The sequence below is a fragment of the Salvelinus fontinalis genome, chromosome 22, assembly GCF_029448725.1.
Source record: "Salvelinus fontinalis isolate EN_2023a chromosome 22, ASM2944872v1, whole genome shotgun sequence".
NCBI lineage: Eukaryota > Metazoa > Chordata > Actinopteri > Salmoniformes > Salmonidae > Salvelinus > Salvelinus fontinalis.
In genome coordinates, this window is record NC_074686.1 from 3,028,679 (window position 1) to 3,053,690 (window position 25,012).

A 25,012-nucleotide genomic window follows, 5' to 3' on the forward strand; every position below is an offset into this window, starting at 1 on the left:
GGGACAAATAGTGAGGAGAACACATACATCTTTATTAATACCCATGCCTCAGCAGAGAACCTCCAAGGGCAATAGAAATATCACTTCACATTAAAATTATTCATCTTCACAATCGCAGTCTCTCTCCTGTCGACAAGACAACCCACCCATTCCATTCTCAGAGTCGGGGACAGGTATCATGCAACTACTTTATGTGCAGCTTGGCCAACATTGGAATCACGATCAAATCCACACAGTAAATAATTAAAGAAACCACAATTACTCATTTTTAAGCGGATATAAAAAATTATATTGTAGCCCCTGTAATAAATTCATTTCCAGGATTTCAACGTTCTTATGTAGGTTCTGACATTCCATTGGTAGATAAATCGGTCTGTCATCGTAGTACTTGCGCGGGATTGGTTTTTTAACATCCAACGGCTCAGCAGTCTTTGGCTCCTGTTGTACCTGTCGTTCTGTGAGAGGCTGTCGGTGTTTCCTGGTGTTCCGCCCATTCCCTCCCATCACCAATCAGTCAGATCGACTGTTGCGAGAGCGTGCTGTATGTAATGGTGGTTGTCACTGACAAATGTGAATAAAAAGCCGGTGGATTTTACAGCGAAGATAAGGAGAGAAAACCACGTCAAAATATAGAGAGCTGAACTGGAGTAAAAGGAGATAGGGAAGCGTGCTCTTTCAAACCACGCAGAATATGGCGGAGCACCACACAGCCACTGACGGCAAGCACAAAGCGTCCTTGAATGCCGGGGGTTCGCTGCATGGTAACAGCCGACCTAACGCCGCGTGTGGAGGAGGGGGAAAAGGAGGCCTCTCTGGCGGACTGGCACAGCCAGCAGGGTGGCAGTCCTTACTCTCCTTTACCATTCTTTTTCTGGCCTGGTTGGCAGGCTTCAGTTCAAGACTTTTTGCAGTGATCCGGTTCGAGAGCATCATCCACGAGTTTGATCCATGGTAAGTAGTTAGCTAACTCATTTCCAGTATTAGCTAGCTAGCCCAAAACTATCTTTGGTTGCGTTGTAGTAAATAGGCTCGCTAGCCACGAGCGACTCTTGCTTGCTGCTGTTCTAGATGGGTTGGTGCCTCGTTTTATTGACTGCACGGTGATGTCTAGATTTGTCTCCCTGGCCGCATAATGCCGTTTTCGTAGTCAACAACGGCGTCATGCACAACTTCACCGGTTGCAAAACTTTTACCGGACGGTTTTTCAAATATGATGAGTAACTTTAGCTAGCCAATCTAATAGCTAACTAGCTAGCGTTGTAAAACTAACACCGGTTAACCTGCAAAGCAACAATATACTCAGTGTTATAAATAGGCTGACGGATTGTTAGCTAACTACTGTAACGTTAGCTAGGCAAGCAATGCCCCGACGTCAAAACACCCTTGACATTTCCTCATGAGGAATAGGCCTAGAACTTTATTGTTCTAGTTGATGGGCTCTTCAACCCTGGTCCTGGAGAGCTGCCACCCTGAAGGGTCACTTCGACTCTAATCTAGCACACCTTATTCTAATAATTAGCTGGTTGATATATTGAATAAGGTTAGTTAAACTGGGGTTGGGGAGCCCCGTTCTAGTCATTCGTTCATCGATTCACTCACTCATCCAAGTTGAGTATCCTAGCCAAAGTCAGTGTTATCGTGGCTCCAAGAGGACAGTCAGTGCCACTTCACTTTGGGTAGGACATGGTCAACTATGTTCTGCATCTCAGGTTTTAGAGTATAATTTACAATCCCCAAAACATCCAAGGTTGTAGAAATGATTAATACTATAGAATAGGCATGTAAGTGCTGCTCTACACAATGTGTGTTGTCCTCCTAACATTAATGTGGCCACTGGACAGCTTGAATGTAGTTTGACACTGCCAATTTCTAATACAAATCAAGTTGACGTGGCATTTCTTATGACGGCAGGATTAAAAACCGGAAGCCAGGGGCCATGTCTCCCCTCGATTTGTTCTTGGCCATTCCTTCACACTGTACACAGGATTATTCTGCTATTGTTTATCTGTCAAAATGGTTCACGTTGTACTGGCCCGACTGGCTGCACTGCCATTCATTCTTGGGATTGTTATCAAATCAGTATGGCAGTGTCCCATTCAAACAGCACTGCTGATGTGCTGTTACTGGAGTGACACCATTAAGTATTGGCTAGTATTGTGCATGATTGCACAAGGTGCTAGCAAGGCTGTCCCTGCAGTTAAACAGCTGAAATTGGTGCATTATCATCAATAAAGTGCATCCTCATCTGCCCAGGCAGTTGTTGGTGTTGCACTCATTTTTTTTAAAGGGACGTTTTGGCTATGAGGCCCTTCATCTACATCCCCAGAGGCAGGTGAACTTGTCGATACCATTTTCATGTCTGTGTCCAGTATGAAGGAAGTTTTACTAGCCAAAGCTAACAGACGTTAGTGCAATGATTGGAAATCTGAGTGTTTGAGTGTTTGCTAGCGTGCTATGTTAACGAGCAGGGATAATTGGTAGATCCTGGGCTGACGTTGCACTTTTCACACAACTACTAATGGTCCTCTCCTGTTCTAAGCACCAAGCTTTGCCCAGACCTAAGTGCGTTGTCTGTATGAAGTGCCTTCAAGTAGAGCACCAGAGAGCCTCCTCAGCAAAATTACAAGGAGACTCGATGCAGAATTGCACTGTGTGAGTCCCAAATGACACCCAATGTGCCCTGGTCAAAAGTATTGCACCATATAATCAATGGCACCCTTTTCCCTATTTTGGCCTATGTCTGATATGCTGCCTAACAGACTACCTTGGGTGGTCACATGGTTTCCCAGCCGTTCTGTAAGGTAAATCGTTTGCTAGCTGTGTGATGTACTAGGTGACCTGAGGAATGTGGGAAGCTCATTCACCCATCTATCAAGCTTTCCCAGATGCATTAAAACCAGGTGTGTCATATTTGATGCAGCAGGTGATTTGTAACTCGTGCTGCTGTTAGGAGTATATTCAAAGAGCGTTCCTCAAATCAATTCTCTTTCATGACATTGAGTTTGTGTTGAGCCTTGGTCTCTTTAAAAAAATATGTTAATTCAATCGCTGTTAACGTCCAAATGCTTGTGATCAATGAATCAAGGGTTTTACTTGCCAGCGAGAATGGAATAGGCTAGATGATGGCTATAAACGAATGTCATGCTGATCTGAGGACGGAGTTGGTTATCTTGGTTGCCTAGATGCTATAATACCCCTATTGCTTTTTGGTTGAGCCTCCTCTCTATGAAACTAACCATTATGTTGAACAAGCAGGCAATTTGAAATTGCGAGATTGGCTCTGTCGGCAGTATGCCAAGCTAATATTGGAATAGGCAAACATTTGTCTGTGATGGAACAGTGAGTGGCATGACAAGCCTGTTATCTTTAGCACTGCTCTCTACGATTGTATTCTCCCCACCTCTTGGACTTTTGGAGAACAGTTGGGGGTATTACAGTAATAATATAGCCATTTTGATTTGCCTTATTTGATCGGTGGTCCGTAGGTTACTCGTTTCAAACACGAGGCGACGTCAATCAGCGTAAGGTTTTGTGTAGAAACTCATGTCTAACTTTAGCATTGATCACCATGGCCAAAACATCACTTGGATCATTTAAACAATTACAGCACATCTCATTCGTCAAGATGCTGCATTGACTGACTGAAGGGATTGCAAACACGTCATTGAGATGACAGAAATTCATACCACAAGCTTGAAATCCAAGCGATAGCCTACACACCTTTTTGGGGGGGGGAAGTGACCCCCTAAATCCCCTCTGGCAAATTTCTCTCTCTTTGTTCAATATTTGCGAAGCTGCTGATGGAGCCATTCAATATAACTCAAAGGAGTTGATTTCCACCCATGTATGCAGTAACATCTGTCTGGGTTATTGACTGAGAAGAAAGTGGATTCCATCCAGACAGTGCACGTCTAGGGAACTTGGACTCAGTCTTCTCCAGTTATCCCTGGTCTATCGCACATGTACCTTGAACATGTATCAAGGCAGATTACTTGAAGCAAGGAAAGTGCAACTCACTGCACTTACTCTAAAGCAGGATGTGGAAAAGCTCCAATTCTCATAGATATCTCTAACAGCGGCTTGGCTGAGGAGTATCCCAAAACCTAAGTTTATTCCCTGCAGCATCTGTCGCAGCCATCTGTCCAACAGCTAATGAAATATTCAGTGCAGTCTGGTGTCCAATTACCTGCAGTGGGTGGCAAACTTTGTAAAACAGAGTCCCTATAATGCATTGCTCGGCACACACAGCACAGGGCACAAGGCTCGATTTGATCCAATCCCCCGCAATGAATTGGGCTTACCAGTGCTTTGGCTCCATAGTTCCAATTGCATTTAACCTATGTCATCAAATGCAGGCCCAGGCCAGAATTGCAAGTACCTCAAATGGGTAATTAACCAAGGAGATGGAATGTTTGTGTGATTATTTAAAAAAACAAAACAAACAAAAGCAGCATTTTAAATGTACTCTGGCTAGTGAGTGCTCATGTTGAAAGAATCTTTATCTCGTTAGTGTTCTCTCATTGGATCACTCTACCCACCCTCTTGGAAGTGACTCATCGATTAGAAACACAGATTCATCCTGATGATCATTGAATTGACATGTAAAAAGGAACCTTTGTTGGGCTCCTGCAGATGAGGAAAGGCAGCTGTACGATGATGGCTCCTGCTAATTAGCCAAGCGTCGAGGAGACCCGTGAGATGAGACCAATCATTGTGCATTTCTTTTGAAGCACATTTTCAAGCCCAAAGACGCTGATTGTGTTCTGGCTTCGGTTAGACTCCGCTCTCCAGTCCCAGGCGTAACAGAATTCGTATCACGCCCAATACAGAGGGAACGATCACTCGCACCACTTTATTCTCCTGTTGTCTTCAATCAAGGTTGTTGATGCTAAGCTCACGATTATCTTCCATTTCCCGCGTGCCCATCCCCAGGGTGCAGAGGCAGTGGTGGAGGCGATATGGCTGCCGTGTGCTGTTCCTACCCTGGGCACCTGCAGCACGCGTAGGAGCTGAGCTGGCAGGAAGGAGCTTAGATCCGAGGGGCCTCTTTATATAACCGCTGTGAAAATGTTACCCTAAATATCTGTGTGCGCCATTTCTGAAAAGACTAATTTATAAACTTGGGGCATACCATACATATGCACGTTTCACCCGTTTTATAAATCAGACCAAATCAAACGGCGTGCGCCAACGAGAATTATAACTGCGCCTGAGCGCCCATCATTCGCCTTCTATGGTGACAATTGCCTTTTTATGCTGTATAATTCAGAACTATTATCATTAGGCCACGGCATACGGAAGACATTGTTGTTCAATATTTAGTTTATCAATAGTTTTGATTTCTATGTCCTGGTATAGTCTGAGATTAAATAGGCAATGATGTCGCGCACATATCGCACAGTAATACTGTAGCCTAAGCCTTCCCATACTGTCTAATATTTTACATAAGTTACCTGTCTATTTACTGTGTTGGCTAGCTAAATGTGCAAACAAAAATAAACTAATTGTAATCTAGCTCAGTCATACATGCTGTATATAGGTAGGAGCTACCGAAATGTAATTTCTGGTGAGTTTGGACGTTTACAATCAAACGTGAGAGACTGTACAAATGAACAAAGTTTTGACTCATGCTTTTTTTTTTTTTTTTTTTTTTACCTTTATTTAACGAGGCAAGCCAGTTAAGAACAAATTCTTATTTTCAATGACGGCCTAGGAACAGTGGGTTAACTGCCTGTTCAGGGGCAGAACGACAGATTTGTACCTTGTCAGCTCGGGGATTTGAACTTGCAACCTTCCGGTTACTAGTCCAACGCTCTAACCACTAGGCTACCCTGCCGCCCCTTGTCTGAAGGAAGAATGGTAATGGCTTTGGAGCAGTATGTGTACACGCTGTGTCTGTGGAGTCTGGAGTCACTCGGGCAACAGGCCTGCCTGCTCTGAGAAGATTGGGTAAGAGCAGATGGTCTGAGAACGAAGAGGAGAATGCAGCCAATATGCATATTAAAAACTGCACCAGTCATGATTGTCGTCGGGGTAGAGTTAAAGTCAGTTGGTCAGGTCTGTACAGCATTGGTCCGACCAATCAGAATTCACGCTCCAAGACTGTTTTGATCACGTGGGCTGGAGTATGTTATGGGTTGCCTCTGGAGATAACATCAATGAATATGGTGACTCAGTCAAAAAAATTATGTGATACCGTTAGTTTTTTCAACATGTTCCTGACTCATCGTGGATTGATGGCAACCTTGTAGGAAAACTTCAAGCGATTGATGCTGCTTATAAACAGGGCAAGGTTGCCGGGGACAATAGGTTGGTTAAACAGTACAAATACGACCTACGCAGATCGATCAAGATGGCGAAACACAAGTATAGGGGAAAAGTGCAGGAGCAATCCAGGTGTCTGTGGCAGGGAAAAATACAATTTCTCATGATTCGAGCACAATGACCATGAGCTGTCAAGGAGAGCCCCTGACGACAACGTGGGCTACACACACTCCATTGAGGACGTATGTAAGTCATTCAAACTTGTTAACCCTCACAAAGCTGCCAGCCTAGACGCCGTGCCTTCAGAGCATGTGCAGACCAGCTTACTGTTGTAAGCAAAACATTAGGAAATGTAGCTGGCTACATTCTTTCTATGATAAACATTATAAATATGATGGCCATGCATCGTTTTTCCCCCCAAAATGCCTTTTTTCATTGTACGCACATTTTCTTGTGGCTGCCAGCCAAATAGTGTTGCACTTCTGTCATCTGATGAAAATGAAGCTATTTACTGCTGAATGTGTTGCAGTAATGTATTTCCTTAGAAGGGAAAACTATAGTTGCATGTCCCTCTGATCACTCTATTGAAGCCAAAAAACACTGACTTTCAATATAAAACGTGACCCCTGTCAATACACAGCTCAAGCTTTCTCCCGTCGTGCTATTCACAAACCTTGTCTCATTGCTGCAACGGGCTTGGGAGACGTCACGCGTCCTCTGAAAAATTACCCGCCAAACCGTGCTTCGTAGCACCTGCTCGCTTAATCCGGAAGCCAACTGCACCAATATGTCAGAGGAAACACTGTTCAACTGACAACTGAAGTCAGCCTGCAGGTGCCCGTCCCACCACAAGGAGTTGCTAGAGCTTGATGAGCCAAGTCAAGCCCCCCCCCCCCGGCTTTACAAACCCTCACCTAACCCGGACAACGCTGGGCTAATTGGCCGGTAATGACATCGAACTCTAGGCTGTTGTAGTGCTTTAGACCACTGTGCCACTCGGGAGGCCCTACGGTAGGTTTCTTAATGTGCCACGAAGTGAACACGATCTGCTTGATCTCCCAACGTATTGCACAAATTGACTTCAGGTATTTACTTAAGTAGCTACAATTCTAAACATTTTTATATAGTTTCGACGGTATTGAAAAACCGCATCGTGGCTATTTCCAAATACGTCGGTATACTGTTTACCGGTTAAGGGGAGGGGGGGGGGGGGGGTGTTTTAATACACTCGCACTGTAGAAATAAGCAATCCTAAGACCTATAAAGCACCTGTATTCCTGTTTGTTTATTTCAATTGGTTTCATTGAGATGGACATTTTCTTTAATTTTGAATTGTGAATGGTGTTCGAGCAGGTTTTGCAGAGTCGTTGGCGTCTGCAGCAAAGCGCAAGGCCCTCCTATACAAGCGGCCCTCATTTCATGAGGACGGACAAAGCTATGCACAGCTGGGACGAGGAATGTGGTTGAGTTTACGCGCACGGAATTGGCAATTGCTGACGTTCCCCTTTTCAGCCCAAATTAATTATACATCGGTATGCCTAACGGTGTGATTCTGAAAGTGTGCTACGAGGCTGCCTAACGAGAGGTTCTTCCTGTCAGCAGCCCAGAGGCCATGCAGCAGCACCGTGATAAAGGGCGACAGCGCGCTGGAGTATTTGTTCATGTGATTAATTGCTTACCGCTAAGACCCCAGTGGCCTTAGATATCAATGTCTTCCTGAAGGAGGCCAGCATCCTGGGGAGTGGGAGATAAAGCCTAATGCTTTTTTAGAGGTCTCTGTGTGAGGCTGTGTATGCAGGGGGATGTTTGAACTAGCGGAATGGTATAAAACGTATCGCTTGCAAAACCTGTAGGGTAGTATTCTGCCAATAAACCCCAAGGCGTTAAAAAAAAAAAGGCTGCACTCAGCCTACCACTTTTAACTGACATTAAAACAGCTCACAATTGCTGTTCAGTCAGTTCTTTCTCCCGCTCTCTCTCGGTATAGTCTGCCTACCCACATGCACTTGGATGCGGTTGTTGTTCCATGACCGGCAGAACCTATCCGTCTTGCAATAACAGACGGAACCGTGACCTCATCGTAGGTATCATCTCAGAATGATTGCTCTGTTTCGGCAGTGTGAGCACCCGCCTGGCTTGGCTGTCAATGTTACGCTTCAACTTTCGCCACCCCCCCCCCTCGCTTTGGCGTTCCATCTCGGTGAACAGAAACGTCAGGAGTCTAGGGCGAGAATGTTGGTCAGAGATCTAAGGGAACTAATCTGCTGATGCACAAAAAAAGCAAGCTCCTCGTTGCCAGGTCCTGAGATTTCATTCTCACTTCCCTCCCCGAGAGGATGGTTAGTATATACGCAGTGCTGAATAACTAATGTGGTGGATTGATGGCCACAACCCCCTTTTCCCCCTTTTTTCTTGTCAACTTTTAGTTGGCCTTTGATCTCTGGGATATCGCCTATCTTTCTGGGATGGATATCAGGGGCGGAGGCTGGATGATGCTAGAAGCTGACAGCAAATGGTCGGTGGGAGCCAAAGGGGGGTGGGGGGGGGGGGAAACCTTCACTTATCTCACACCATGGCCTCTCATGAGCGAGAGAATCAATTGTCCAAAAAATGCATTAGCCTCTCAGTTTTTCATTGGGCAGGGAATCTTGTGGGGGTTATTTTCCATTTCTAAGACTAATGTTGAATTTATTGTGAGCCAGATGGGGTTGCTTAGTGGGAACAGAGCTGCTTTAATAAGATCAACTGCTTAATATATTTTAGTGGAGAAGTTCAAATAGCCGGGCGCTTGAGTGTCAGTTTTTTTGTTTCTGTCTTTCAACTATTTCCATATTAGCCTACACAAGCTCTTCTGTAACTTGTTTTTACAAACTTGATAGTGGAAGTCCTTAACTTCTTCGTGATCCCTTCACGCTCGGATTGATTTGACAACACCCAGCGAACATAGCAAAAACAGAAATATTCATAATAATAATAAATCATGTTATGCGTCGGTTTAAAGATGAACTTCTTGTCAATCCAGCCACAGTGTCAGATTTGAAGAAGGCGTTACGGCGAAAGCAAACCATGCGATTATCTGAGGACAGAGCCCAGCATACCAACACATGAAAATCAGATTTAAAACCGCCAGGCGCGACACAAAAGTCAGAAATAACGGTATAATTCATGCCTTTTGAAGATCTTCTGTTGGCACTCCAATATGTCCATTAAACATCACATGTTGTTTTTGTTCGATAAATTCTGTCGTTATACCCCCAAAATGTCATTTTTTTTTGGCGCGTTTGATTCAGAAAATACACTGGTTCCAACTCGCGCAACATGACTACAAAGTATCTAATAAGTTACCTGTAAACTTGATCCAAACATTTCAAACAACTTTCCTAATCCAACTTTAGGTATTTTTAAAAGTAAATAATCGATAAAATTTAAGACTGAATAAACTATATTCAATGGCGGATAAAATGAAAGTGGAGCGAGCTTCAGGTTGCGTGCCCCAACCACCACAGTACACTTAGCCATTTCCTTTCTGGGAGTAGAGCCACTTCATTTCTCAAAGGAAAAAACGTCAACCAACTTCTAAAGACTGACATCTAGTGGAAGCCATAAGAACTGCAACCAGGTCCCTCATAAATCTAGTTCCCCATAGAAAACCAATTTAAAAGAGTGACCTCAAACATTTTTTCCCCCTGGATGGTTTGTCCTTGGTTTCGCCTGCCAAATAAGTTCTGTTATACTCACAGACATAATTTTAACAGTTTTAGAAACTTTAGAGTTTTGTATCCAAATCTACCAATTATATGCATATCCTAGCTTCTGGGCCTGAGTAGCAGGCAGTTTACTTTGGGTACGCTTTTCATCCGGATGTGAAAATAGTGCCCCCTAGCCTTAAGAAGTCAAGCAATCAAAGGGCTGTGAAAGCAAGGGCTATTGTGAAGGTTGGGCCATAGTCTGCCACTTGTGGGTTGGAAGAATCATTTACTAGATGGCTACTGATCAGTGTTTCCAGTGAGCTCATCTGGCATATTCTGTTACTGGTGTATTTTGCTAGCAGATTGGCTGGCTGATTCTTTGGGGTTGTTAGTCCCTTTTGGCTGGTTACCTGGCAAGCTGATTGGCCAGCTGGCCACTTGGTGTATCTGGTCCTGCCGTCCAAGGCAGGGCAGAGACGGGGAGTTTTATTTTAATGGGTCCTGATGTATTGTTCTCTCTGGACATGGGCACCGTCTCAGTTTCTGCTGCTGTCTGTTGTAAGCACACAGTGTCCTCTTGGCACGGCTATAGAGGCGCCTTGCCCATTTTTAGATATGCCGCTAGCTTGTGTTCAGTCCGACTGCCCCCATGTTTGCCTGCTGCAGATGCTGCTATTGTTCAAGCAGTGTGTTCCAGTTCATCCCCCATTGCAATGAAAAAGAGATGGCTTCATCGCAACCCGTGACATTATAGAACGGCGGCTCTCGGGCCACATTTTGTTTCAGGTTGGCAAATCATCGACAGCCACTCAAGGACACGGTTACCCAGGGTAGTCACCGTAGTGCAGCGACATTCAGGCGGAAGGAGAGGTGAAGGGCAGTGGGTTAAAGGATGAAGGGAGAGAGGGGTGTCTAAGAGTGACAGCTGGAATGGATTGGCATTCGTTGACAGCCAGAGGAAGACGGGCCTGTCAGATTACTGTCAAATCCCCTCACTCATCACGCCTTGCAGTTGCTAGTGCTCTGACAGGTAGTCTGCACAGGGTAGCCATGGAGAACCACAGGAGGGGACGAGAGGGGCAGTCTTAGCCCCCTGAGAATCAAGTGAGCCTGACGTTAGGACAGCCCCTGAACTAAGCCTGATGGAGGTAAAAACCTGAGGTACAGCAGTATGATTGACGGGTGCAGAGCATACTGATCATGCATGCATTCAGCATAGTCAGGAAGCCTGTTTTGGCAACATAAGTAGGTGAAGGTTGACCACAGGGTCCTTCTGTGAGGAGTGGAAGTTATTGGACATTAAAATGGTAGTGCTTTTTTTTTGTTGATGTGACGCAAGCAAGCGAATCAAACATGCAGATTAGGCCTAGTCGAAGTAATGGGTTATTCTAGCATCTGCTTCTATCGTTCGTTTTTGTGTAGTGAACTTTTATATTTTAGTGTACTTAAGTGCAGAGCTGGTCATGATCATTAACACTGAAGGCGAGCCCCTCAAATCCATTAGAGGCTATTTAATATCCAATTTGAATGTATTCTTTGATAAAAAAAATTAATAGCATACCCTCAAGGATATATCAGTTTTTTTTTTTTCCCCCTTGCAGTTTTGTACATTTTACTATCGGTTAGTTCAGACTGCTGTATAAACATTTTTATTTCTCCTTTGATTTTCATCGGCCTCTTTCTTGGCCTTTTTGAAATTGTGTAGGTTTAATCATAGGCCTGCCCTGTCACGTTTTCTCTTCTCCAATCCGTTGTTTACTTTTCAAAGTCAATTTTGCGAGATGTGACTTGCTGCTAATGATTGTCAGTGCTACTGAGTTCAAGGATCTTCCATAGTGTTTACAGCATGCTGTGTTAGGCTAATTATCACCGAATATGACCACAAATCAAATAGTCTAGCTTTTAATCCCAAAAAATGATTTGTTCTATTTTTCTCTAGGTTTATTTATCATAGCTGCGTTTCCCATGACGGAACCCTTTTTAAAATCCAAGAGATTTCATTCTAACAGTCTTAGTATTAAAAGCAGAGATTCCTTTATCCTCTTGTCCCTTCCTCTCCTTGGCCTCAAATTGATTTTCAGAAATTAATATATATATAATATGAATGTTTGTTTTCAGCAGCTCTTGAATTTAATTTGTCCTTGATGTGAAGCTTGGTGGTTGAGGAAGTGAGTGGCCTTCCAAAATGCAAATCAATGTCAATGTCCCACGTTTCATAATACCCCCTGTCTGCATTGATCCCTTTAGTCTCCAACTCCATAGGACGGACTGACCCTTTCGGTTTGCTGAGGGGGGGGGGGGGGGGGGGGGGGGGGGGTTCAAGTGATTTCTATGTATTGTGGAGTCATTCTATAAGTCATTTGTGTTTCCATTAGTTAGCCTAATATTTGGTCTAACATAGGCTATATAATATTCATCAGTTAACTGTGTGCCATACCACAAGCTGTAGCAGTGTCACCTAGTACATGTCAGTGAATATTTTTTATTTTGAACCTTTTTTGTTTTAACTAGGGAAGTCCGTTATGAACAAATTCTTGTTCATTTTTACAATGACGGCCTACACCGGCCAAACCAAGACGCCGCTGGGCCAGTTGTCTGCCGCCCTATGGGAGTCCCATTCAAACCAGGGTGTCTGTAGCACTGAGATGCAGGGCCTTAGACCGCTGCACTCGGGAGCTCACTCGTTAGTGGATACCGCACTGATGGAGCTCTTCACCTGGATTTGCCATGATACCATCCATTCTGACAATATTGAGAGATCTGGATTTGTAAAGATATTGCTGATACGCCTCACCAGTATCAGGAACAGGAATTCCCTCAGTACCATTGCTATGCTAGTGGGATCAAACCACTCTGCAGAAGCCACGGTACGCTAACCAATTGCAGGGTGGCTACTGTATCACACGGTTGTGCCCTCAGAATTTAAAGCCTGACACCTCTGACCTGACCGGTAGAAGGATGCCCTTGTCTCTTCTCGTTCTTTTGAGGGATAGTAAGCATTTTGTTAACGTGCTCCGTCATGCATTTATTATTTTAATTTTTATCAGTGAAAGACTCAAATAGAAAGGATAGCGATAGGGCTTGCATTCAAGGTTAAAGGTCAGGTGCTTTATCCTTCAGCACTGTTGCTGCTAAGTCACAGTAACGGTCTGGTGACTGGACACCTAACAAAACATTGACAATTGCTTCTGACTTACAAGCATCGTGGAGGTAATGGAGATGCCATGTCCTTACTCTCGCATCCCATCAGTTTCTCAGTTACTGGGGTTATTGAGTTTGAGTTGTCCACTTTTCAATTGGATCATAAATCTGTCACTAGATTCCTTACCTATTTTTCCTCCCCCTGCAAATGGGGAAACAAATGAAGATTTGTTTAATGAAGCTGGGGATGCACATCCTAACAGACATGCATGCACAGTGAACAGAACACCACAGGCTTTCTGGAGTTGTGCCAAGCCCATTAATGTTCGCTCGTACTATTGCTCCACAACTGGGGGCCAGTGAATAATTACCTCGCAAAGAACACTTTGCGGTTTATTTTGATAGAATGTTGGTTATTAGGGTCTAGAGTTATACAAAGAACAGCTTGAAATAAGAATCCATGATAAAACTGTGTACACTTTATTATTTGTGAATTTAAAATTAGTTGGCATCTGTTTTTGCACCCATGGACCAGGAAATGATTTGTTATTCCAGAAAGCCAAAATGGAGGATGGATCAACATTGCCTTAAGACAGGGTAGGGATTCGGCAAGAGGTTGCGCTCGTCTCACCACCCTGGACCCCAACATGTCACGAACAGTTCCTCAGATAGACGGGACAGAAATAAAAAAATCCCAGAGTCCATTGTGTCGTCTAGTGTTCGCTCTTTTGGTTGAGTCTGTTATCAAATCGACTTTGATTCTTTAGAGAGCCAATTTCAAGACTAGATTTTGGTTAAGTTTGGTCTTGATGTAGGGCCTAGGCTAGCCTAAGCTTTAAAGTGTTCTTTGCATTCTCAGTCTAGACACTATTTCAGAAAAACCTGTCATACCGTCGTTATTGACAAACGTTTTGCAAGAAACATGATGCTGTGATTGGTTTGTACGGATATCTTCCCCACTGACAGTGTTATTTTGTTAAGTAACTCAGCCAAAACAGATGCTGCCGCAGTGTCTTTGCCCTGTGCGCTAACCGGGTTGACAGGAGAGGTGAGCTGAACTTGGTGAGTGTCTTTGGAACGACCTTCATTTCCTCAAAGGCTCTCTAAACGATTTCGAAGACTGTTCCCGAAATGACCAACGAAGACAGCAGTAGTTTACGTGGTTTCTTTTCCCCACTCATGTTATCCCTGCATTTCTGCCTAACTGATTATCTAATCAAGTATGGTTTAATCTGACCATACTAAAGCGCTGCTCTGCCTTAACAACAATATCAACAAGGCAGGTCCTTCAGGCCCTAGTTCTGTTGCAACTGGACTACTGCCCAGTCATGTGGTCAGGTTCCACAAAGAGGGACTTGGGGAAAAATGTACAACTGGCCCAGAACAGGGCGCCATGGCCGGCCCCTTAAATGTACAACTGGCCCAGAACAGGGCGCCACGGCCGGCCCTTAAATGTACACGTAGGGCTAACAATAATAACATGCATATCAATCAGTCATGGCTCAAAAGTGAGATTGACTTCACTACTTGTTTTTGTAAGAAGTATTGACATGCTGAATGTACTGAGCTGTCTCTTTTTTTAAACTATTGGCCCACAGCACAGACACCCCTGCATACACCAGAAGACATGCCACCGGAGGTCTCTTCAGTCCCCTAGTCAAGAACAGACACACAGTACTATATAGAGGGGCACACAGTACTATATAGAGGGGCACACAGTACTATATAGAGGGGCACACAGTACTATATAGAGGGGCACACAGTACTATATAGAGGGGCACACAGTACTATATAGAGGGGCACACAGTACTATATAGAGGGGCACACAGTACTATATAGAGGGGCACACAGTACTATATAGAGGGGCACACAGTACTATATAGAGGGGCACACAGTACTATATAGAGGGGCACACAGTACTATATAGAGGGGCACACAGTACTATATAGAGGGGCACACAGTACTATATAGAGGGGCACACAGTACTATATAGAGGGGCACACAGTACTATATAGAGGGGCACACAGTACTATATAGAGGGGCACACAGTACTATATAGAGGGGCACACAGTACTATATAGAGGGGCACACAGTACTATATAGAGGGGCACACAGTACTATATAGAGGGGCACACAGTACTATATAGAGGGGCACACAGTACTATATAGAGGGGCACACAGTACTATATAGAGGGGCACACAGTACTATATAGAGGGGCACACAGTACTATATAGAGGGGCACACAGTACTATATAGAGGGGCACACAGTACTATATAGAGGGGCACACAGTACTATATAGAGGGGCACACAGTACTATATAGAGGGGCACACAGTACTATATAGAGGGGCACACAGTACTATATAGAGGGGCACACAGTACTATATAGAGGGGCACACAGTACTATATAGAGGGGCACACAGTACTATATAGAGGGGCACACAGTACTATATAGAGGGGCACACAGTACTATATAGAGGGGCACACAGTACTATATAGAGGGGCACACAGTACTATATAGAGGGGCACACAGTACTATATAGAGGGGCACACAGTACTATATAGAGGGGCACACAGTACTATATAGAGGGGCACACAGTACTATATAGAGGGGCACACAGTACTATATAGAGGGGCACACAGTACTATATAGAGGGGCACACAGTACTATATAGAGGGGCACACAGTACTATATAGAGGGGCACACAGTACTATATAGAGGGGCACACAGTACTATATAGAGGGGCACACAGTACTATATAGAGGGGCACACAGTACTATATAGAGGGGCACACAGTACTATATAGAGGGGCACACAGTACTATATAGAGGGGCACACAGTACTATATAGAGGGGCACACAGTACTATATAGAGGGGCACACAGTACTATATAGAGGGGCACACAGTACTATATAGAGGGGCACACAGTACTAAATAGAGGGGCACACAGTACTATATAGAGCCATGACTACATGAAACTCTATTCCACATCAACTCATGCAAGCAGTAAAATCAGATTTAAGAGGTAAATACACCTCATGGAACAGCGTCAACTGACGAGTCACACACGGGTACACACACACTTGTACACACACACACAGGTACACCTGAATTGTGTTTTGTAGTGGCTCAAAGGGCACACCCTTAATTTATTGTGTAAAATGTATTTTAGTGTTTTAAAAATGGTATTATGTATTACTGCCCTAATATTTGATGGACCCCAGGAAGAGTGGGGATCCATAATAAATAGGAATAGTCCAAGTCAACTCTGTCTCCTGAATTATGTGGTATAAAGCCCCATTGAAACCTTAGTTTATTATTAATTTGTATGATCCTTGATTACATAATCTCGTGTTACGTTCTCAAAAGCAACATTTCCCCTGGTTTCCTTTTGTTGTTTTGTTGGTGGCTCCCTCCTCCCCCTAGCCCTTGTAAAAAAAAAAAAAAAAAAATGCTGCATTCAAAGGCTGAAAAGCCCCTGTGGCAGTATTATCTTCTCATCCCATTGTTTTTATCCCAAGTGAAGCTGCGACCTTCAAAGTATATTTCTTGAGCGACTGATGTGGCGCTTTTTTTCTCTCTCGAGAGATCAAGGGAGATGTTACAGCCACTTAGGAATTAACTCCTCTCAGATGATGACGGACCCCTTTCATTATTAAAAAAGAACTCCTCTGCTTTATTGGAATGTACACTGTGTTCAAAACATTATGATCAACTGCTCTTTCCGTGACAGACTGACCAGGCGGATCTAGGTGAAAGCTATTGACGTCGATCAGTGTAGATGAAGGGGGGAGACGAGTTAAATACGTTTTTTTATTTATTTTTAAGCCTTGAGACATGGATTATGTAGGTGCGCCATTCAGAGGGTGAATGGGAAAAGCAAAAGATTTAAGTGCCTTCTGAACGGGGTATAGTAATAGATGCCAGGCGCACCGGTCTGTGTCAATGCTGCTGGGTCTTTCACGCTCAACAGTTGCCTGCGCGTATCGAGAATGGTCCACCACCCGAAGGACATCCAGCCAACTTGACAAACCTGTGGGAATTACTGGAGTCAACATGGGCCAGCATCCCTATGGAATGCTTTTTGACACCTTGTAGAGTCCATGCCACGACGAATTGAGGCTGTTCAGAGGTTAAAATGAATGGGGGGGTGCAACAAATGTCACCGTTTCACTTTACTGTGGATATTAGCCACTTTCAATGCAATAAACCGAAACAAAATTAACTATGCAAGACTTGGTTGTAGGCAGAATGCATCAGAGTAGGATTCTATTGCATTGACAGGCACGCCTCAGGCCTGTACTCTACACAGGCCGGTGCGCCATAACCAATCAGAGCTGCAGTAGGCCTATATGCAGATGGCATGTAGCGACGTGTGCACATTTGTTAATGTTTTCATATCCTTTGCTAGTTAGTGAGTTATTAGCCCAGTTCTAGATCATTTGTAGTCAGCAATGGAGCAGTGATTGCTTCCTACAAGAGCACAAAACGTAAAGCGTTAAGAGGCAGTGTTATATTTTGAGACGGGCTTGAATAAACTAAGTAGGCAGAGGGTAGCATCATTTGTCTGCTTCTCTGTAATAATTCTATGGGAATAATCCTGCATTTTGTTAAGCGCTTTCTTGCATCACATTTTCAATCACCTCGTCTGAAGGACAAGTGGATAAACAGGTTAAAGTGTTTTTTTTTTTTTGTCCCCCCCCCCCCCCCCACAAGTCTCGTGGAATGTAGGCGCTGAGCACCACACATTGTAGGCTGAATGGTAGAACTACTTCCATGTTAAAATGCTACAGGGTGCATTTTCTACATTGTTTTTTGATTGTAGGACTACATTATGATCAAATAGCCACAGGGTAATTGACCACTGTTCAAAATACAATTAAAGCGGGTACAGCCTCAGTAAACACGTAAACGTGCGCTGGAAGTTGTACAGGATTTTCGCATCGCTCCAGTATGCGCTCAGCAAATCTGAATTTTGCTCAGTGATGAAAAACATTTACGGGAACGTTAGGTGCACCTCAATATTAAGGTGTTTCTAATATTAGGCACTATTTATTTTCTTTTGATGGGAAGAAGTAACTTGACGTTTCCCTTTCGAGAAGTCTTTTCAATAATCAAATGTATTTATATAGCCCTTCTTACATCAGCTGATATATCAAAGTGACGTACAGAAACCCAGCCTAAAACCCCCAAACAGCAAGCAATGCAGGTGTAGAAGCACAGTGGCTAGGGAAAAACTCCCTAGAAAGGCCAACACCTAGGAAGAAACCTAGAGAGGAACCAGGCTATGAGGGGTGGCCAGTCCTCTTCTGGCTGTGCCGGGTGGAGATTCTAACAGAACATGGCCAAAATGTTCAAATGTTCCTAAATGCCCAGCATGGTCAAATACTAATGATCACAGTGAACAGGTCAGGGTTCCATAGCCGCAGGCAGAACAGTTGAAACTGGAGCAGCAGCACGGCCAGGTGGACTGGGGACAACGAGTCCTCATGCCAGGTAGTCCTGAGGCATGGTCCTAGGGCTCAGGTCCTCCGAGAGAGACAATTAGAGAGCATACTTCAATTCAGACAGGACACCGGATAAGACAGGAGAAATACTCCAGATATAAGACTGACCCTAGCCCCCCGACACAAACTACTGCAGCATAAATACTGGAGAGGTCAGGAGACACTGTGGCCCCATCCGATGGCCCTGTCTGGGGGTATCAAACAGGCAGGATATAACCCCACCCACTTTGCCAAAGCACAGCCCCCACACCACTAGAGGGATACCTTCAACCACCAACTTACCATCCTGAGACAAGGCTGACTATAGCCCACAAAGATCTCCGCCACTGCACAACCGAAGGGGGGGTGGGGGGGGCAACCCAGACAGGAAGACCACGTCAGTGACTCAACCCACTCAAGTGACGCACCCCTCCTAGGGACGGCATGGAAGGGCACCAGTAAGCCAGTGACTCAGCCCCTGTAATAGTGTTAGAGGCAGAGAATCCCAGTGGAGAGAGGGGAACCGGCCAGGCAGAGACAGCAAGGGCGGTTTGATGCTCCAGTGCCTTTCCGTTCACCTTCACACTCCTCGGCCAGACTACACTCAATCATAGGGCCTACTGAAGACATGACTCTTCAATAAAGACTTAAAGGTTGAGACCGAGTCTGCGTCTCTCACATGGGTAGGCAGACCATTCCATAAATGGAGCTCTATAGGAGAAAGACCTGCCTCCAGCTGTTTGCTTAGAAATTCTAGGGACAATTAGGAGGCCTGCATCTTGTGACCGTAGCGTATGTGTAGGTATGTACGACAGGACCAAATCGGAAAGATCGGTAGGAGCAAGCCCATGTGATGCTTTGTAGGTTAGCAGTAAAACCTTGATCAGCCCTTGCCTTAACAGGAAGCCAGTGTAGGGAGGCTAGCACTGGAGTAATATGATCACATTTTTGGTTCTAGTCAGGATTCTAGCAGCCGTATTTAGCACTAACTGAAGTTTGTTTAGTGCTTTATCCGGGTAGCCGGAAAGTAGAGCATTGCAGTAGTCTAACCTAGAAGTGACAAAAGCATGGATAAATCTTTCTGCATCATTTTTGGACAGAAAGTTTCTGATTTTTGCAATGTTACGTAGATGGAAAAAAGTTGTCCTTGAAACAGTCTTGATATGTTCGTCAAAAGAGAGATCAGGGTCCAGAGTAACGCCGAGGTCCTTCACAGTTTTATTTGAGACGACTGTACAACCATCAAGATTAATTGTCAGATTCAACAGAAGATCTCTTTGTTTCTTGGGACCTAGAACTAGTATCTCTGTTTTTGTCCGAGTTTAAAAGTAGAAAGTTTGCAGCCATCCACTTCCTTAGGGCTGAAACACAGGCTTCCAGCTAGGGCAATTTTGGGGCTTCACCATGTTTCATTGAAATGTACAGCTGTGTGTCATCCGCATAGCAGTGAAAGATAACATTATGTTTTCGAATGACATCCCCAAGAGGTAAAATATATTTAGTCCGACTGATAAGATCTACACCAGGCCAGAACTTGTCCGTGTAGACCAATTTGGGTTTCCAATCTTTCCAAAAGAATGTGGTGATTGATGATATCAAAAGCAGCACTACGGTCTAGGAGCACGAGGACAGATGCAGATCCTCGATCTGACGCCATTGGAAGGTCATTTACCACCTTCACAAGTGCAGTCTCAGTGCTATGATGGGGTCTAAAACCAGACTGAAGCGTTTCGTATACATTTTTTGTCTTCAGGAAGGCAGTGAGTTGCAACAGCTTTTTCTAAAACTTGAGAGGAATGGGAGATTCGATATAGGCCGATTTCTTCTTTTTTTTTCTTTTTTTTGTAAAAATAATAATATTCTAGGTCAAGATTTGGCTTTTTCAAGAGAAGCTTTATTTCTGCCACTTTTAGTGAGTTTGGTTCACATCCGGTGGCTAGAGAGCCGTTTATGTTCAACATAGGAGGGCCAAGCACAGGAAGCAGCTCTTTCAGTAGTTTAGTTGGAATATGGTCCAGTATGCAGCTTGAAGGTTTAGAGGCCATGATTATTTTCATCATTGTGTCAAGAGATATAGTACTAAAACACTTGACAATTATCATTGTCATTACTCATTTACCACGACTGCTTATCATACTTGGTTGATCTTATCTAATGTGGTCCGCTTAATTCAGTCATGTTAGCTTTTGCAATTATCAGTCTGTTGCTTTCAAAAAAGGCTTTTTAACTCCAAGTGAGTCTCCTCTTGAACTTTGATATGACTGACGGCTGGCCCTCACTTCTTTCCATTCTTTTGAAAGGAGATGGAATTGTAAAGGCTCTTTATTGCTCTGTCACCTGGCATCCCGCTGGTTTCTGAGAACCCTGTCGCCCTGAAAGCCCTTCTGTTGTAGTTGAATACGAGTGTCTGGCACCTTATTAGACCTCTGTGCCCTATTACATGCCGAGGTAAATGACTGTATGCGCGTGTGTCTGGGTGCGTGTGTGTGCGTTTTTGTTTGAGCTTGGCCTCAATCACAAAAACCAACAGACCAGGCCACTACGGTCATGGGATCCCATTAAAAATAACCCCATTTGAGGTGGAATGAAACACTCTCACTCCGTTGTAAATTCAATTGCTTCGTCTTCCTCTGCCTTTTGTAAGCTCCCTAATAAAATGTCACTTTTGATAAGACACTTAAATTGTGTCATAGTTTTACTTACTATGCCTTCCGAAAGTATTCAGACCCCTTGACTTTTCCCTCATTTTGTTACGATACAGCCTTATTCTATGATGAGTTAAATAAAACAATTTCCTCAAATCAATGCACAATATCCCATAATGACAAAGCAAAAACAGGTTTTTAGAATTCTTGGAATTCGTTGGAGTCCACCTGTGGTAAATTCAATTGATTGCACATGCTTTGGAAAAGCACACGCCTGTCCATAAGGTCCCACAGTTGACAGTGCATGTCAGAGCAGAAACCAAGCCATGAGGTCGGAGGAATTGTCCGTAGAGCTCCGAGACAGGATTGTGTCGAGGCACAGATCTGGGGAAGGGTACCAAAACATTTCTGCAACATTTGAAGCTGAAGGGCGTGAAGGGCCTTGGTCAGGCCCTTTTGGAGGTGAAGGGCCTTGGTCAGGGAGGTGACCCTGACAGACCTCCAGAGTTCCTATGTGGAGATGGGAGAACCTTCTAGAAGGACAACCATCTCTGCAGCACTCCACCAGTCATGCCTTTATGGTGCAGTGGCCAGACTGAAGCCACTCCTCAGTAAAAGGCACATGACAGCCCACTTGGAGTTTACCAAAAGGCACCTAAAGGACTCTCAGACCATGAGAAACAAGATTCTCTGTTCTGATGAAACCAAGATTGAACTCTTTGGCCTAAATGACAAGCGTTATGTCTGGGTGAAACCTGGCACCATTACGGTGAATCATGGTTGTGGCAACGTGCTGTGGGGATGTTTCTCAGCGGCAGGGACTGGGAGACTTGTCTTGATTGAGACAAAATTAATGGAGCAAAGTACAGAGCTCCTTGATGAAAACCCCCTTAGGACTTCAGACTGGGGCGTGAGTTCACCTTCCAACAGGACACTGACTCTAACAGGACTACTGTACAGCCAAGACTATACAGTAGTGGCTTCGGGACAAGTCTCTGAATGTCCTTGAGTGGCCCAGTCAGAGCCTGGACTTAAACCCGATCGAACATCTCTGGAGAGAACTGAAAATAGTTTTGCAGCAATGCTCCCAATCCAACCTGACAGAGCTTGACAGGATCTGCGGAGAAGAATGGGTTGAAACTCCCCAAATACTAGTGTGCCAAGCTTGTAGCGTCATACCCAAGGAGAATCGAGGCTGTAATCGCTGCCAAATGTGCTTCAACAAAGTACTGAGTAAAGGGTCTGAATACTTATTAAATGTGATCCATTTTTTTTTTTTTATATTTCTTTTTATAAATGAGCAAAAATGTCTAAACCTGTTTTTGCTTTGTCATTATAGGGTATTGTGTGTTGTTTGGGGGGGGGCGTGTTGAACAATTTTAGAATAAGGCTGTAACAATGTGGAAGGTCAAGGGGTCTGAATTCTTTCTGAAGGCACTGGATGCTACATTTTCTTCCAAAATGGCAAGTGAGGGTGGAAAAGTTATTTGAATGCCTGACATTTTGGCCTTATTAGAAGAAACGCAACCGATCGGAATGAGTCAGACATGTCAGTCTGAGAATGCCTAAATGGCATCTTGGTGCCATTTTCCCTTTTTATAGGGGTTGTTTGTGGAGCTGTGTTTATTTTGGCGCTAGTTTTTAGATGTAGGCATCTCAGTCATTTTGACAATAACCACTAATGATTCAATTGACAAATGTGACTAACGGTGTGCTTTTAGTCAACAAAATGCCATTTAATTTTTGTCACATCACCTTTGTGATGGGGCAGGCAGGTAGCTTAGTGGTTAGAGTGTTGGGCCAGTAACTGAACGGTTGCTGGATCGAATCCCCGAGCTGACAAGGTAAAGAGTTCTGTCATTCTGCCCCCGAACAAGGCAGTTAACCCACTGTTCCCCGGTAGGCCGTCATTGTAAATAAGAGATATACTTATATACACTGTTCCCCGGTAGGCCGTCATTGTTCTTAAAGATATACTTCTCCTTAATGCAACCGCTGTGTCAGATTTCAAAAAAGCTTTACGTAAAAAGCACACCATGCAATAATCTGAGTACAGCGCTCAGGCACCAAAACAAGCCATACAGATACCCGCCATGTTGTGGAGTCAACAGAAGTCAGAAATAGCATTATAAATATTCACTTACCTTTGATATTCAAATACTCATTTTCCACCATAATTTGCAAATAAATTCATTAAAAATCCTACAATGTGAATTTCTGGATTCCCCCCCCCCCCCTCATTTTGTTTGTCATAGTTGAAGTGTACCTATGATGAAAATTACAGGCCTCTCCTTTTTAAGTGGGAGATCTTGCACAATTGGTGGCTGAATAAATACTTTTTTGCCCCACTGTACCTATAAATAGTAAAACCAGAGAAACTGTTAATTTTGCCGTGGTATTTATTTTGCCCAGAGCTGTATGCTGAGCACTTTGTTTTGCTGCTCTTCCTTCACTCTGCTGTCCAACTTATCCCAAACCATCTCAATTGGGTTGAGGTCGGGTGATTGTGGAGACCAGGTCATCTGATGCAGCATTCCACCTTCTTGGTCAAATAGCCCTTACACAGCCTGGGGGTGTGTTGGGTCATTGTTCTGTTGAAAAACAAATGAGCGCAATCCAGGTGGGATGGCGTATCGCTCCAGAATGCCCATGTAGCCATGCTGTCATTTTAGGCGCAGATGTTTAAAAAAAAAAAACAATAATGAAAGGGGAGAAGAGAAGGGGGCGGATCCTTAAGATGTTTAATTGTGCCTTGAATGCTAAATAAATCACTGACAATGTCACCAGCAAAGCACTCACACCACCACCTCCAAGCTTCACGGTGGGAACCACACATGCAGAGGTCATCTGTTCACCTACTCTGTCTCATAAAGACACGGAGGTTGGAACAAAAAATCGTACATTTGGATTCATCAGACCAAAGGATAGATTTCCACCGATCTAATGTCCATTGCTTGTGTTTCTTGGCCCATGCAAGTCTGTTATTGTCCTTTAGTAGTAGTTTCTTTGCCGAAATTCGACCATGAATGCCTGACTCGGTCTCCTCTGAATAGTTGATGTTGAGATGGGTCTGTTACTTGAACTCTGAAGCATTTATTTGGGCTGCAATCTGAGGCTGGTAACTCTAATGAACTTATCCTCTGCAGCAGAGGTAACTCTGGGTCTTCCTTTCCTGTGGCGGTCCTCATGAGACAGTTTCATCATAGCCCCTGGTTTTTGCTACTGCAAGTTCTTGAAATGTTCCAAAATGAAGGTCAGTCAATGTCTTAAAGTAATGATGGACTGTCATTTTGTCTTTGCTTATTTGAGCTGTTCTTGCCATGATATGGACTTGGTCTTTTATCAAATAGGTAAAATCCCCTACCTTGTTAGTTTGTGGAATTGCATTCCTAACTTTGAAGAAGGCATACCTGTTAATTGAAATGCATTCCAGGTGACTACCTCCATGAAGCTGGTTGAGAGAATGCCAATAGTGTGCATAGCTGTCATCAATATATTTAGATTTGAACACTTTTGGTTATTACATGATTCCATATGTTAATAGTTTTGATGTCTTTTTATTATTCTACAATGTAGAAAATAGTAAAAAAAAATAGAAACCCTTAAATGAGTAGGTGTCCAAAGGTTTGACTGGTATTGTGAATATATATGAGAATTCTGTCCATGTAAATTCCTAAGTCAGCCAACATGGATATTGCATATTAAGTACCAACCAGACACACAAGCGCAGGGAGAGGAGGAGGGGGGGGGGGGGCATAGCACAATCACCAGATGGGTCCACAAAGT

The 25,012-nt window shown here is 44.0% G+C and overlaps 1 protein-coding gene across 2 annotated transcripts in view; it reads left to right on the forward strand.

Moving 5' to 3' along the window:
* The first annotated feature begins 472 nt into the window (after nucleotides 1–472).
* LOC129819551 (dolichyl-diphosphooligosaccharide--protein glycosyltransferase subunit STT3B) overlaps nucleotides 473–25,012 on the forward strand; it is a 90,973-nt gene continuing 66,433 nt past the window's right edge. The window contains exon 1 of one of the 2 annotated variants that reach the window (XM_055875902.1): nucleotides 473–951. In XM_055875902.1, the coding sequence (XP_055731877.1) occupies nucleotides 692–951 (260 nt within the window). In that variant the 5' untranslated portion in view covers nucleotides 473–691. The remainder of the gene's footprint in view (nucleotides 952–25,012) is intronic. The other variant, XM_055875901.1, reaches the window with a different exon arrangement.